Source organism: Ixodes scapularis, unplaced genomic scaffold (assembly GCF_016920785.2).
Source record: "Ixodes scapularis isolate PalLabHiFi unplaced genomic scaffold, ASM1692078v2 PGA_scaffold5__190_contigs__length_132052651, whole genome shotgun sequence".
NCBI lineage: Eukaryota > Metazoa > Arthropoda > Arachnida > Ixodida > Ixodidae > Ixodes > Ixodes scapularis.
The window spans coordinates 121,647,261-121,664,087 of record NW_024609880.1 but is presented as its reverse complement, the minus strand read 5'-3'; the positions used below and the strand labels follow the sequence as shown (position 1 = coordinate 121,664,087).

At 41.6% G+C, this 16,827-nt stretch overlaps 1 protein-coding gene across 1 annotated transcript; it reads right to left on the bottom strand.

The window, feature by feature from the left end:
• Positions 1–360: 360 nt before the first annotated feature.
• Positions 361–16,219, bottom strand: LOC115316478. The gene is made up of 5 exons (XM_040222445.2): positions 16,076–16,219; positions 14,936–15,108; positions 5,571–5,641; positions 2,786–2,989; positions 361–647 (listed from the first exon to the last, which is right to left on the bottom strand). The coding sequence occupies exons 1-5, from the start codon at positions 16,217–16,219 to the stop codon at positions 361–363; spliced, it is 879 nt and encodes a 292-aa protein (XP_040078379.2).
• Between the last annotated feature and the right edge of the window lie 608 nt (positions 16,220–16,827).

Sequence of the window (16,827 nt, the reverse complement as noted above, 5' to 3'; positions counted from 1 at the left end):
TTAAGTCACAAATGGCAATTGAAAAGCAAAAAATACTTTATTACGTTTTTTATTCGACAAAACAGACACCAAGTCTACCTTAGGTACTCCTCGCTAAAGTTTCCTTTTTCATCACTCGTCCACTTTTTTTATTCCCGCACTGCGGTGTGCAAGATTTTTTCTCGAGCTATTACACCGCACAAAGTCCTCCTGCTTTCTGCACTTGCTCAAAATCATTCTCAGTGTTTAATGACTGTCTAAGATACCATGCTGGCTCACATTCGTGGAGGAACCAAAAACAACCTCGAAAGAAACGATGTTGATAGTTTAATTGCCATGGCCGATAAAGAGACGGAAAGCGTTTTTGCAGAAATTATTGTGCTAATTACTTCCGTTTGCGTCACCTGATGCAGCATTTTCTGCTTCATTTATTTTATCGCAATCTTCCTTGTCATAAATTCGGTATGTCGGATATCCACAGTTGAGAAGAAATGCGTATCGACAGCTGGAGGGAAGTTCCTTAAATAAGGAATCATACAAATACGTAGTTTTACTCGAACTGTCAAGCTTTTTCTCCTTTTCCCCAGTTTCTTTGCTTCCTGCTTTTGTAGCGACTTGGGGAATCGTCACATTTTTTAACCAATCTTCCCTCAACCAAATTTCACAAGCTGAAAAAAAAACGATACTTTGAAACAATGGGCAAGACGCGCAGTTTAGTATATAACAGTTCGCTTAGCATAAAACAGACGAAAAACAAGCGGTTTCAGGGCGAAAATATAAACATAAGTTTGCCTCACTTCAAAAAGTTCAATAAGAAAAAATTAAGAGATTCCTTTTAAACTGTGCACAAACGAAAATGCGATTCAAGATTTACCAACCGAGTTTAATCGTTTAAATATGCTTTCAAATGTATGATGTTGAGCACTTAAATATATTTTTGTGAGATTTTAAACTCTATGTTCATCAGTGTAGCTATCACTGCGAGCTTTGGCGATTAGTAATGCTGCACCATATCACCTCTCTCCTGGTGTTTAGGATCCGAACGAGCTTATTAAAGAGCACTTTCAATATATGCATGTCTATGAAAATTAAAACAAAGATTGAGCAAAATGGCTGACGTCTTTTCCACAATCAACAAGCAATAAGGGGTTTTATCCTCGTCACTTGATAGGTTCTTCAAGTAGAGTGAAAATAATTAGCAAGATATAAAATCAGGAAAACCAGTCTAATCTTTCATCCGTGGCCTTGTGTCTAGGTAGAAATAAAATACTAAAATTAGAATATACGATAGCACACACGACTTGACCGCTGGTCTCCGCTAGTAAAGCTGTTTCTACCCTTGTATTAAGGGCGTTGCACTACATTATTTTAATCGAGTGTTTTATTTTTTATGCCCTGTACTTCAACTGAAGCTTCGAATATTAGCTGCAGTCGGGGTGGCACCAAATTCAGATCTCCAGGATTTAGGACCCATGAAATCGGGACATGGTGATGTATTTGCATATTTAATAAACTATAATGTCCTCCGGCCTATTGGTACCTTTATTCCGTACTTCATTTATGACTTTCTTTTTTTTTACTTTAGTGAAAAAAGCAAAAAATAAGAGGAGTATCTTTTAATATTAGCATGGGACGAACTTGGTAGCTACACAAGCGTTAGGACTGCAACTCTGCGCCAGGTTCGTGGCTGAGGGAGTAGTGTCCTAGGATCTATTCAATTTCAGCTCCCAATACTTCTTTACGCTTCACCTGACCTGTTGAAATGCTTCAGTATATTCACCAAACGTTGATATCACAAGGACCGCTCCAGACTTTGGCGTGAGTATTAAAGGGGTCATATAAGTTTCCGCATGGGGCCAGCATCATGGTAGTGTGCAAGCCTGCCTGCCACGCCGACAACGACGGATCTTAGGGACTTTAGCAAGGAGCCACGCGTTAAGAGCTAGTCTGGCCACCGTAAATGGAAAACGCTTTTTTTTTCGCCAGTCTGGAATTTGTGGGCACGCCTCAGAAACGCTTGACTCTCATAGGATATACCCACACAAGGAGCAAGATGGCGGCGCCCAAAGGCCGTACTTGTAAACGTCTACAGATCCTTCCAATGATCACCTTCTGCGCGCTGCCATCCTTGTCTACTGGGCTGTGAACCGCGTTCTGAGCATGCGCAGTTGCTTTCTTCAACGGAATATCAGGCGGCGGACATGAGTCAACACCCCAGTGATTCGGAATTTAACTCTGGGTGACAGCTATAGAAAAGTCTATAGCTTTTAGTTTGTATAGAAGAGGGCTCTTGCTTCATTTGTGTCAGTTCATTCTGAAGATGCCACTTGCATAGGTAGCAAGACATCTATCTTTTTGTTATAGCTTTCTTGTTTTGTTTTAAGTCGGAGTAAACTTTTTAGATTATCACCCTTCGCTTGGATGAATTCTCCCGGCATTTGGAACATTTTTACAATCATTGAAAGCTTAGTTGTCGGTTCCTGGACGCCACGTGGCGTCCAGGAACCGACAATCGAATTCAAAGCCGAAACGACTTTGAATATCTTGCTAAAATGTATGTTTGGACTACTCAATTCACTAGCATCTTGGTTTAAAACAGCGCGAGAAAACAACAACAAAGTTAAGACAAGACAGATGACAGCTCTGTTGTTTGTCTCGTCTTGACTTTGTCCTTGTTTTTGGTCGCACTGTTTTAAACCAAGATGTCGAATATCTTGCGTATATTTAAATTCAATCAATTTATCTTACGCCTAGAAATGTTATTTATAAGTTGCTGCGGTAGGTCAACTCATTTCATTATACCCACATGCATCATCGCCATCATTTCGTAGTGATCTCAATACATGACAAAAGGGATTGCTGAATATAACGTAGTTTTCTGAATATTCAGTGAAGGGACTTCGCCCACATTCCAGATGAAATATGATGCAGCCTGTTGATTCGCAGAAGAAGTTGAAATTGAGATCGTAGCAGCTTCCATATGGTGATGTGGCTTTAGGCTTTGGCTGGCCTTGAAAGAAAAATAGAGGATAATTTTTTTAATTAAGTGGCACGTTGTGACCTCCACACCATGCGCACGGATCCGGTTTGAGTCAGGACTAGGCGTGTAGCGTTAACGCCCAAAACTACACAGAGCAAAATAATTTTAAAAAATGCCAGAAACAGCTATAATTGCAATCAACAATAAAAGGCGTCAGCAATTAGAAAAAACAAGTAAAGAAGACAGAAAATGAGTATGTAGCCACGGATAATAGAACGCATTTAAAAGTTTCTACACTAATAGCTGCTGGGTCAACTTTCTGAGTATGCCGCTGTTTGAGCACGTGCACTGAGCTGATCTCAAAGACTAGTGGTGCAACAGCGGTTGGCAAAAACTCGGATTAAATCCCACGCTTCGTGCCCCGAAAAATGGCGACCGCCAGTGCTGCTGTGGTGAACTTTTGAAAATATTGTGTTAAGGCTCTGGTATGATTCGACGTCGAGTGTAGCGAGCGCAGCGCACACAAATACTGATTGGTGGCAGACATCGAGTTCTGCTCGCCGGCTCATCAAACGCGTGTTTTCTGCAGTACGCTGCGTTCGCTTCGCTCAACGTTGGAGTATAACTGAGCCTTTCGACTGAGGCCGTCGAATGCCCACAATGTAGCCAGGTGAAGACGCCATTGAACTTTCTGGTTCGCGAATGCTGGTGGCGGAAATCTTCCACGTTCAGGTCCCGAATAAAAACGAAAGGAAAAGGTTTCCTATATAGCTTTTGTGCGTAACTTTCTGTCCGTCTTGAATGGCGTAACTTCTTGTTTGTGCATTTTCTTCACAGGCGTTGGAAGTTGATACCACTGCAAGCAACTGCGACTCGTTTTTTTTCTGTCTGCCACATATTCCTAATAGCTTACTCCAGGTTTTAATATGATGTACTTTATGTTTCCCATAACCTACACAAAAACTACGTAGGAATTAAAATAATTACAAGAAGTATTTAAGAAATAAACAGTAATCTATAATTTGCGTACTCTTCAACTTACAGGGTAACGCTAGATCGCGGTTTCGAAACATGCTCTCGCTGAACAAGCACTCCAGCAAGAATGGTACGTCTCAAAATAAGGGAGGAGCGGCAGCTTGCCCGCGTTTGTCAAAATTTACTTATGCACTGGGCCTTGGCTTTGAATTGGGGGAGTCTTAATGCAGGGGAGAGCAACCGAGCACAGCACGTAAGTCTTGGGAGCACATGAAAAGATTGAAAAGAACTGTAATTAAAAACAAATTCCTGCACCGCAGCGTGCAGATCAACCGCGCGCGAACGAAATATTTAAGACGGTTACACGGTTCGCTTTAATAGCTGACAGCCGCCATTTTATTGGTCTCAATTGCCGCGCTGCGACGTTGTTAGAAAAAAAAAGCTTGTAAGTTTAGGCGTAGCTTCCTTTATACTGGCAAAACCTGGCAGATGGTCACGTGACGCGGCCGAAAAAAGTTAAAAGGTAGAGAGGCAGACAAGAGTCGTGTAACGGGCGCCCCGCTGTGGCGAGACGCCGAAACACACTTGTCCCGAGCGATAGAATGTCCGATCGTGCTTCTCGCGTTCCTCGCGCTACCGCTTCTTTTCTCCTAGGGTTTGAAAACCATGTTTAGGGTCCTCGCCGCTGCAAAAGCTGTACGCTGAATACCAGCCTCCCCGAGAAATTCTCTGTGCTACCAGACCCTCGCGCTTCGAATCTGCGAACGGGAACTCTATGGCTCCGCCATCGAAGTGCCTGCCTTTGTGAGTATAGAGGAGGCTATGGTTTAGGTAGTCTGAGAACAATTAGTTGCTTCAGCTTAAAGCGAAATAAGTGTCAAAGGTACATTAGATAGCGGCATCTTATCGATTGTTTATAATAAAACCTGGAATAATAATTTTATATTATATGAAAGTACGATCTAAAAAAAAAACAAGAAAAGGGTAACTATTTCAAGGGTTGTATACAACTGAACGTGCGTATATTTTGAAAAAGAGAACAAGAAGATATATGGTAAAAATACGTTGAATAATTTTAATTTACTCGTACACATGAGGTAGAAAAGGCTGCAGAGCTAACCGGAATTATTGAGTGGAAACATTTTAGTAATGTGAGTCACTTGCATACTATCAGCGACCTCGTATTCCTGGTAAGTTTACACCGGTTTATGTGTACCGCCAAATGTTGGATTAAAGATAGCTTAGTGACGTCTATTTGAGCTAATATTAACCCCTGTGCGTCCACATAAGTTATTCAAACGAACATCACATTGTAGTAAACCACACCAAAACCATAGTTGCACTCGGCACTCAAATATAAAAAAAGAAGATACTTGCACGCAGCTTTAGCTTGAAACATATGTGAAGGGTAAATAAATCAATGGAGACCACGTAAAAATTCAAGAGCAATATTGTTAGTCGACAGATGTCCCGTCGACAACCTGGCAATTAATCTGTGCTTAATAAATTCATAAATAGTTGCTGCATTCATGGTGCGCTTCCCGGCGACAACTGGTTCGCGCACAACGCTTGCCAGAAATCGTGCGGTGACGATGTAAGTGTTAATTATTACTCCAAGAAATTGTAAGGCACGTACCCAGTTGCATAGTATTTTCAATACTATAATCTCTTTGTTTTACAGCTTGAACAAATTCCGTTTTTGATTTCCTGTAGCACAAGATGGGAAAATAATTATATGTAGAAATTTTGTTTAACCTTAAAGTCCGACGTACAACCTCGATTTTCTGCAGGGAAGATAATCCTCTCAGCTCTCCCCTCTCCTAAGCTGTGAGTGGAGCCAATACGGGGCAAGGTAGAAAGTAGAGAAGATATAGGAAAGGAGGAGGCGTGCGAAACCTAGTTAATATTTAACAGGCGTGCAATGCCTAGTTAATATTTAACAAACATCGTTTGTTAAATATTAATTAGACCATTATATTTCACGCTTTTTAATGCCATAGTAACATACGTTTCAGCCATTGTGCATTTAGCCTATCTCAGATTCATAAATCAGAAATATAAAGAGTAACCAAAACTAAACCTAAAGTTATCATTAAGCAGTTTGCGTAGCTTCAGATTAGCCAAAATTATTTCAACAATGTGGGATAAACTTCACTCGTTCTCTATACAAACGCCTAGCTTGAAATTTAAAAAAAAAAATTTAAACGTCTGCTAATTTTCAAATTATGTAAACTGGTTCACTTCACATAATTTGAAAATGAGCAAACGTTTAAATTTTTTCTTAAATTTTTATCAAAAGGGCTCAAACTTAATTCCGTCTCAAGTTTCTCAAAGGTGATTTCAGATAAGATCGACCAAAGGGTGGCTGGTCGACATTTTTAAATCAACTGATGTTTTCATATGACATTGTCTAGTGTCTGGTATAAACGAATTCACACTTAGTTTTGACCAGAAAAAAAATTTGGAGACAAGAAAAATCGTAAGGCAGGGAGAGGTGGACAGTTGCAATAACGCGCACTGATGGAGGGGGCAAGTTTGAAAGTGAATTATTAAAACAATAAAATTAGGAGAATTTTAAAACTTTTTACAAACAAACTATGGGTACAACTTGCTTGTAATATAAAGTAATAATATTTATTAAAAACCTATTTAGTTTTCTACAAATTGCCAAACATGCCTGCTCGAACGACAAATGGCAAATTTTGGAAATCTGTATGTCATGAAATAATTTAATCATTATTACATAACTTGCAGACATTATTTTACTAATATATGGCTATTATTGAAAAAATAAATAAGGTATCTGAGTGACACAATAGTTACAATATATTTAGGCAAACATGGGAAAAAAATCAAACAAAGAAAAATTCCAATGCGAATAAAAAAAAAACACCACCCTCGATTTTTTTAAAATTTAGGTAACCTGTTATACTCTATTTCGGCATTCTTTTCCATTAAAACATGTTGCATCATTTTATTCAGAAAGAAGATACAACTCCCCAAAGTAGGGTCCTTTTTCAAAGCCTACACTTAGCAGTGTCCTATACAAGAAGTGACTCTGAGTTCCAGTTTCATGAAACTTGCACAAATCTTTTATATACATTTATTCAGATGAGGTCATTGATAAAAAGAGCGATCGGTCACACAGTAAAAGGGAGGAGAAACTATATACAGCATTTTACATAAGCGTACAAAGTGGTATCATATTAGAGACTAATGATTTGAGAAAAGATGCAGTGTGAAGTTGTACCTTCCGGTATATTTTACATCTAGAGTAAAATAAATAACTTTACTTCCACACACAAAAACAAAGATATAATAGTAAGATATTTTGGTTGGCTGTGTATTTACGATTACAAACAATTTCAGGTGACGGATGCCATAGTGCCTAAGTGGAGCAGCCTCGATGCTCTCGGTGTATGAATGAATCGTGGCAAGCCGATATATTTTATCCTCCTCGAGGATAACATTTTGGGTTTTGTTTATAGTGATCAGATAAAAATTATTAGTAACCACCAACAAAAACAGTAGGTTAAATACCCCGTGAAGAAAAATGTGATTAATAAGATGTCCCTGCATTCAAAATGAGCAGTCCTTGGGAAATCAAATTCTGCACTTTACGCTAAGGTTTTCCTCGCTGTACCCATTTAATAAAGTTGCTTCCAAGCAGATCCGACTGTCCGTGCTACATATACGTCACAGGTCCCTTCTGTTGATGACTTGCTGAGCCGCCACGCGTGCCAAGACTGAATGCCAGGGAAGGCGCGCACCGTCAGCCACTCTTCTTTTTTTTGTTCACGATACCGAACAACCTCATTTTCGTCCAGATATACAAGATGCGCGCCTTTCAGTTTCTTTGATAGAACGCTCACCATTGTCCTGGCCGTCTGAATTGCGCTTACTGAACGTTCTCTCAGGTTGTTCAGCGTGGCCTGGTGCTTCACGAGTCCGGCAACTCCGTCACATGCATTTTTCCCATGTCCAGATGCAGAAAATAACCACTGGGCTTCTGGGCAATCGTCCCTTGCAAATTGGTGAAGCTGGTAGCGATTCTTGAAATGACTGGCGGCGCCGTCACTTACGTACGTCACGTACGAGTATACCGCAACGTTGTCTTCAACCCACTCCTTAACTTTTTCTAGAGCCAAGCAAGCGTGAGCGGCGTCGTGACACAGGTCCTCACTGATGATGGCAAAGCTGTTTGTAGATTTTCTTGTCGTCACTACACATGTAAATATCGAAACTTGTTTTTTTTTTTCCAGTGATATGCTTTCACTTCGTCAGGAAGCACGATGGTCCAGTTTTCAGCAAAGTCAAAATGAAAGACAATGCTCCCGCGTTGCATGCACTGTTTTTCATCGTAGATCGCTTTACCTTGCGTTTGCCGGATATGGTTGTGAAGTACCCAACTTCCAACCGTCACTTGGATGACTTTTAGGAAAGTCTCAGGTTCCAAAGTTTTTTTCACAAGGTCGCCGGACTCCCATGTTGCAAGCACAATCTCTTCATCCTCCGGGATATCAAGTTCCTGGAGTGTAAGAAACTGGCCTTTTGGGCAGTGATCACAGTCTCCTTGAAGGCACAGTTCTGTTGCTGTGTCGCACAGAAATGCCGAGTTCATTTCACCAGTGTTGAATGTTGAGCCTGTAACGTTCTCTAGAGCGGCAATACAAAGATAATAATTGGCGCAGCGCACACAAACGCACACTTCCTGGTGTGGAATACATTGGACCCATCTAGGGCGCAACGAATAAAATTTCGTTAGCCCAACGCCGGAATCGGGATGCTTGTCTTTGTATATACGGAAGGCCTCTCGTATTGCGCGTGTCATGAAGCGCTTTGGCACGAACGTTTTCTCTCCGTTGAGCATGACAGAGATAACGTCCTTCTGGTTGGGACTTTGGCGCGAACATTGTAGCTCGTCTTTCGTGAAGTACTCTAGGGCAGCAGACAGGTTCTCAGGGCTCACCTTGCACCTAGTGTAAGGATCCGGCTCATACCACACGCCATGCTTTTCCATGAGTTTTCGGGATTTACTGATGAGGTACATTGAGGCCTGTGGAATCATCTTTTGAACCTCATTCTTCGTCAGTGTTGACGGCAGGAGTGTAAGCAGTTGACAACGTTCCCGGAGAGAGGTGGCGGTTTCAAAGGCCTGCCGAAAGTTGTCCACCCACTCAGTGCATGTGGAGCATGTTGGTCGGACGACCCCGATGGTGCGTCCCTGTCGTACGCAATACGTAGCCTTGAGCGTATATTCTTGACAGCAACCTGCTCCAGTTCTGTCTGCTTTCTCTTGACATAGGCAGGCCTGTCCCGACTTCTTACGACGCTTGGTTGTCTCAGCGGCGACACATCTGTAGGTAGTACGCTGCGATTTAGATCTTCAATTGCTTCTTCAGCTGGCACAAATATGTCAGGGCACTGCTCTGAGCTTCGCATCGAGATCTCCTTAGTGATGTGCATGAAGCAACAGTAGCACAGGTAGTCCGTCGCACTCACTTTGGTGGAACAGTCAGGCGGAAGAATTTGCTTCACCGAGTTTAGGTCCAACTCGCCAACACTTCGAAAATTCCGCTGCTTTGGTTTAGTCTTTTTGTGTTTGCAAAAGTAATCTGCACAAAACACTCGTTCGGAGCTTCAGGACGTCTTCATAATGTATACATAAATAACAGAAATTAAACCCCAACTGATGGCATATAATTTCCAAGTGAAAGAACTACTGGGTGCACAAGTGACAAGACCGAGGCTGAGGAGCTCACTCACTGCAAACGTACATTTGAAAAGAGAGGTCACAACTGAGGCTGTCGGCAAAGCTTGATCCACGTCAAAGGAAGACAGAGGGAAAGTCTCCAGACAAAAAATTGTGGTCAGCGGCCTTCGAAAAAGACTTTCCGGAATCGCACTGTCGTCCCTCCACGCGCTGATATGAAAGCACCCGAGCTTCTACCACGTGGTTCATGACACAGCCTGAGCCATGTCGGCGACCGGTTCGCGAGGGGTTGGCGGTGGGGTTACATTGATGGTCACTCGGATTAGCCCTTGCTGTACTGAGCTACCGCCTGCAGTGCCTTATCGCCGGCTGGTGTCAACAACGAGAACACACACACACCCTGTCTACACCAAAACTACAAGCGTTCACCGCACACGCGTCGCCGCCGCTTTTAAGCTTTTGTGAAATTGCTTTCTTTTGTCGCGGAGAACCGCCTTATCTTAACTACGCGCCTGAAATCCTTCCAGGCGGGCGTACACAATATCAAGCGTTTCGAGAAATGCCCGTGGAGTAGAACTATGGGAAAATTCGGAGCCCGCGATGTCGATATCGTCGCCGTTGTGTTAGTACGCCGTCGCGTACTGCAGTCCCCCGTTGGGGGAGGGGGGGGGCGGTCTTACTACGATAACATGGCGACAGCGTTTACACTCTATGTATTTACGCGAGGCTCGAGTATTTAGGGATAATGCTGCCGGTTGGTGTGCCCCTTTGTGCCTGATATTATCGCCCGCGACGCCAGCGAGTGAGATGGCGACAGGCATGACTGCTCAGTAAACAGGCGTCGGCGGCCATGTTTTGCTGGTTGAAGCGAACCCCCTTGTTCTTGACAGCGAGCGGGGAATTGCGAAAAAAAGATTGTATCGGCCGTTTTGCCAGAACTAGCGACGAGTGTCGTCTGCGGTTTCCGGCAACTATTTGGCCATAATCGTGAGCTTAGCGAGGAAATGATTTTTGCTAGCCACAGAACACTACCACGCAGAAAGGGAATGCTTGAACATGTTTTTGTTCTGGATATATATCAGGGATATATATGAGAGAGAGAGAGAGAGATGAAGGTAGAGCGGAAGAGGGAATAGCATATAGTGTCGCAGGAGAATAAAGTAAACAAAGTTCCTAGTGGCCGATGGCTGCATGATCTTTTCTCGGATCACTAGTCCGTAATATGATACCTCTTTGTACACAGTAGTTTCTCCTCAATTTAAGTGTGTGAACGATTTCTTTAGTTATCATTGGCCTCATCTGAATAAAAATATATAAAAGATGTGTGTTGGTTTCATGAAACTGGAACTCAGAGTCAGTTCTTGTATAAAACACTACTAAGTGTAGGCTTTGAAAAAGGACCCGACTTTGGGGAGTTGTATCTTCTTTCTCAATAAAATGATGCAACATGTTTTTAATGGAAATGAATGCCGAAATAGAGTATAACAGGTTACCTAAATTTAAAAAAAATCGAGGGTGGTGTTTTTTTTTATTCGCATCAGAATTTTTCTTTGTTTGACTTTTTTTCCATGTTTGACTAAATATATCCTAACTATTGTATCACACAGATGTCTTAGTTATTTTTTAAATATTAGCTATATATTAGTAGAATAATATCTGCAAATTATATCATAATGATTAAATTATTTCATGAGATACAGACCTCCAAATTTTGCCATTTGTCGTTCGAGCAGGCATGTTTGTCAATTTTTAGAAAAATAAATAAATTTTAAATAAATATGATTACTTTATATTACAAGCAAGCTATACCCATAGTTTGCGCCTAAAACGTATTAGAGTTCTCCTAATGTTATCGCTTTAGTTATTCACTCTCAAACGGGCCCCCTCAATCAGTGCGCGTTAATGCAACTGTCCACCACCTCATGCCTTACGATTTTTCCTGTCCCCAAGTATTTTTTCTAGTCAAAACTAAGTTTGGATTCGTTCATACCAGACACTAGACAATAACATATAAAAACATCAGTTGATTTGAAAATGTCGACTAGCCATCCTTTGGTCGATCTTATCTGAAATCACCCTCAAGTCAATTCTCAAGTTTAAGTTTTTTTTTTTTTTTATCTTTCCGTAGGTAAATTAAATTAAACCTGACAAAGAAATCGTTCTTCATTATAAAAAATAACGCTGTATTTTCACGAAACAATACCATCCAAGGGAGAATCGGTGGCCGAGTGGCAATAAAAAAAAAAAAAAAAAGATCCGTGGCCGAGTGTTTTAGCGCACACCAGCTCGGAGCACGTGGAGTGAAAGATCGCGCTGCAGGATGCAGTATCCTAGGTTCAATCCCCACCCCTGCCCGTTTTGATCTGGATGAGCATCGTACCGCCGTGCCGTCGTGTACCCCTACTGCGTGGTGCACGTTAAAGACCCCAGCCTAGCGGTTGTACTGCACTGGCTAAATTGCTCATCCACAGCGAGTGAGTCGTCGCAACTATGAAATGGCTGACCAACGACACGCGGTATAAATATCCACACAACCGCAATTCTTCTTCTTCAATACCGTCCAAAATAAACTAGGCACAGACACGTGAATCTGTAGAAATAAACTATTTTTCCAAACTATGCTACAAACAAATTTCTTAGCCCTAAAAGGTTTGTATATATGCTTGCTATTATGAATGTGCCAGGTATGCGAAAGCGCTATATTTGGGAAAGGACAAATAAGACTGGTTCACATATAGATGATTATTTTGTGAGATCGTTCTTGTAAATTCTTCCCAGCTCCCAGTGGGAGCCGGCAACTTATGCCTGTTTTCACTTTCAGTAAATGGCCTTTTTTTTTTTTTTTACACAGAACGGTGGGTGTCTTTTCCCCGTATTTTAATCTTGCCTTAGTGAAACTAATTTTCTTTGCTTGGTAGAAGAGCGTGTTGGTTTAAGTCATGGATGAAGAAAGAATAAAACAATTAAAACAGGGACCATACAACCAGATCTTTCATAAGATCTGGTTGTCCCTGTTTTAATTGTTTTATTCTTTCTTCATCCATGAAATTTTATTTTACTTTCGCTGCCTGATAATTATGGTCACATACATGCTGTCAGTATGTGCGGATTATACTCATTAAAAAGGAGGTGCAACGATTTTAGGGGTTTGGTGAGTTAACTACAAAAATTACTCAGTATCGCCTATAGAACGAAGAACACCTAACACTTTTACTTTTTGCGCGCTGATTTTTATTAAATAAAAAATAAAACAAATCGAAGGTCGTCGTACCCTCAACTCTCACCCCGTATTTTGAGTGACGTCACTTGTAGTACCACCTTGTCTCCCGTTGGGTTGGGAGCCCAACGCCCCTTCTGCGATTGCCCAATGTTGAAGGTATAGCATCGCCGAAGGTTGCGGCGTGGGATCTACACAAGAGACTGTTCACCAAGGGGCTGACGCCGATTTAAGCACCGGGTGGGGACTGGTTTTGTTGACTTATGTTTTATTCATTTATTTATTTATTCGTTACCTATATTTTGCCCTGGGGGCATTATTGTAGCGGGCTAACTTACATGTTAACACAACAAATACACAAATGGAGATGCAAAAAATATCCATGCATGGTGACATCTGCTACTAGTAATACAATGCGCAATCACACACCCAAAAAAAATATATTTGAACATTGGGAGATAATGACTGTGTCCCGTCGTATGCTCCTAATGGCGGGACACCGTCACTCCCATATCTGCACACCCGACTACAGATCGGCAAATAATGCGTTGTTCTTTTTGTTTTTGGGTTTACACACCGGAATAGCAATATTTCAAGGGAAGGGGCCGCGTTTTCTGTCGCTTGTGCGAAGTCAGACATCGACGTAATACAGCGAGCAATTGTGTTCCACAATGCGTCGCTGGTACATCGGAACAATGGAGGAGCATGCCAATCGAAAGGCAACATTGCCTGAGGTCGGCGAGAAACAGAACACTTGTGCGCGTTTCGGGAGAAATCAAACGTACGAGGTACACAAGAAACAGACGACTTCCACGTTGTATACGGCGATACAGAATCGAGACACATACTCGCTGTGGTGTTTCATTAGAGTGACCAGTGTCATATACGTGTTGTGTTATTGAAGAGCATACGAAAATCTTATGTCGAAAATATGTAAATAAAATGAACCGTATTGAGCGGATGAGGCAATCGCTAGATAGCCGCCCAAAAGACAAGATCCCTGACGGCGTCCTGCTTCAAAATTTGAGTGTCATAATTACACTTTCAAGTGTGCTACTCCACCTCATCGCCTTATCGTTTCGACGTTTTCTATTTGTTTTATGAGTGCACCGAACGGAATTGAAGGCAAGCAGAGCTGTTCTGGAAGCACATGCCGCCATGTGGAACGCGGTATGAAAATTGCAGGGACTTGGCACGCTCTTGTAGTCCTGCAGAGGTTCTCTCACTGTTTTTCCCGCCACGTGTACATGCATGCATGATTTCTTGTTTAAAAGCTTTAGAAACACAGTAACAACATTTGCGGAACTCAAAGGCCACGCTTGAATATATCACGGGCCATTTTCATCTTCTAATGGTCTCTAAAGAGGAAATAATCGAAAGCAGGCCAATGTAATAAACTTACTAATAAATGATTTAGTACGATTCATTCATCTGCATACTCTTGATCCTTTTTTCGTTAGAGGCCACGCAAGATATTGAAAATGTCCCGAAGATCATATTTGATACAGGTTTTTTTAAAGCGTATGTTGTCAGCCTTAGTTGGCTCAATTTGCGAAGCTTCCATACTGTTTTGTCCGGAGTTGCGAAAAAGCCTCATTTCTTTTTTTTTTTTTTTCATTTTGTATAAGCGATGTTTGCTTCATGTTTCTTTAATCTGTCCACGTGAAATAAAGATTTACTTGTTCTCGCAGCCTGTGCATTATTGTTAAAATGTATTTTCGCTATGTATATTCACAATGGCACACCCATATGGCCTCCGCACAAGTACATATGCGGTACTCAGACGGTGTAACTATTCTCCTATAATATTGATCCCTATCTTTCTTTAAGAGGGTTTTTCGTACTTCTGTATGCATCCTATTTTTAAGCCTCAGTATAGAGTTCGAAATAGTGTAATATCCCAAATTATTGGCTAAAAAAGAAAGTAATTCAAGCACGCGATCGTGCTTCAGTGAAGCTCGTGGACACTTATCGGTTTTTGAAAAGGCAACTAACCCCTTCAATGGACTGGTTGGATATTTTAACTAAAACGTCTATCCTAGGGACATTGTGAATCAATGAACATACTTACTTTGTTTTATATCTTGTGTCGTACCATTTTGATGTGTAATTGGCATTCTTCAATGTGTCATTGAGGTCACTTGAATGCACTTGGAAACATTTCTTATCTCTGTAATGTCTACTGGTCCCCAACCCGTTACTATAAATGAGATAATAGCTCTGGTTCGCCGTAAACCTGATTGTCTGAAATATATATATAAATGTTTCTTATTATTTTTACGTCAATTAAGCGCTGTCCTCAGGTATAGCTGGGTATGCATTGATAAAGCCATGAGGTGAAGACGCTTCTACTCAAAGCTAAGCTAAACGTAAGAGGACTATCAAACAATTTGTTTGTCGTTCATAATAAACTGGGATGAAGATCGTGAAGACGCACACTCCACTCTCATCTATGCAGTCTACGAGTGAAAACGCGTCATTGATTCTCTAGAAGAATAAAAGTGAGAAATGTAGACTCGACGTAAAAAAAATACTAAAAAGGCGCAACAGAAAGACAAGGACAAGAAGTATACAGGACAGCGCCTGTCCTGTATACTTCTTGTCCTTGTCTTTCTGGTGCGCTATTTTATATGTTTTACTAAAAAGGCTTTAACAACAATATTCGTGCTTGTAAAAGTAACATAATAAATAAAAATGTCCGAAGAAACAAACAAACAGGCAATATTGATATTAAGTAACAAAAATGGCAGCGTTGATTTACCTTCATTCAGCTGGCTTTAATTATAGCCATGGCGTTTTATTGTATTATCCTTTGAAATATGTGCCACCTGGGAAACCACGATATCAAGCCGCTGCCAATAAAATGTAACTGCATTCTTTCCAAACGTTAAAAACTTCTACGCATCCTCGAAGGCTCAGACTTCGTCCAAAGATAACGCAAGACGTTAGTGAAAAATAAAAATTGAGAACAAATCGTAACTAGCGGTTCCGGTTATAACAGTTTAAGGCAATCGGCATTTTTTTTACTACGCAATGAGGTTTGTTTTCAGCAGGGACATTATTCGGGTACATGTATTCACACGGTTATCCGGCTGCCGTCTCCAATTACTAATATAAAGAGGATCTCGACTGAAACAGCAATCGCTTTATGAGCAGGCAGATGGCTAATATTGTTACAAAAATTGATATCGCCGGTGAAAATAAATCATACCTTCCAGGCATCCTGCATCGCGCCGAGCTTTTCTCTGTTCAGGTCAGGATTGTTGTCCGGCGGTTTCTTCCAACTATCAAACTCTACGTTGGCGTATGCCGCAGAAAGGCTTAGGCAGAACACCAAATGTTTGAGGGCCAGCATCGTTGACGACGTCTCAAACGCAGTGGCAATATGGGCAGACGTGTTCGCTTTATATAGTTTCCCCGATTACGTAATTCTTGAAAGAATAAATTTTTTTTTCTTTTTGTGTTGTGAGAAAAAAAACTCTCAACTTGTGTGCACTTACAAAAGCCACGCTCTCCCACCTTTTTTTCGGATTGGGTGGGTGTGTCTCTTCCTTTTGTCAGGCAATGAATCCCCGGCTTGCAAGGATGTCCAATAATATCAGGGGTGGAAGCGCTGCGCCAATTGCGCCACCGTGCGCCAATCCACTTTTGCTGTGCCATCCTGCTCCCAAGCGCACATGTTGCGCCAAAACTAGCCGAACAAGAATTTTTTTTCAGGCTATGTATTAGGAGTACTTTTTTTTTTATCGGCCACAGTGGTTTACCGTGTTGTGTTTGTTTAGGTAATTCTTTAAAAATAGAGACTTTCAGCAAACCGTTACCGCGTACCGCGCACTACGGAAGCCTTTGAAACATGCTTATAAGCGCGCGCCCGATCCTCCATACAGTGACCGCGGGGCGCGCGCTTCAAAGCAGGCTTCAAAGGCTCCCTCCGGTAGAGCGCGGTACGCGGTAACGGTTTGC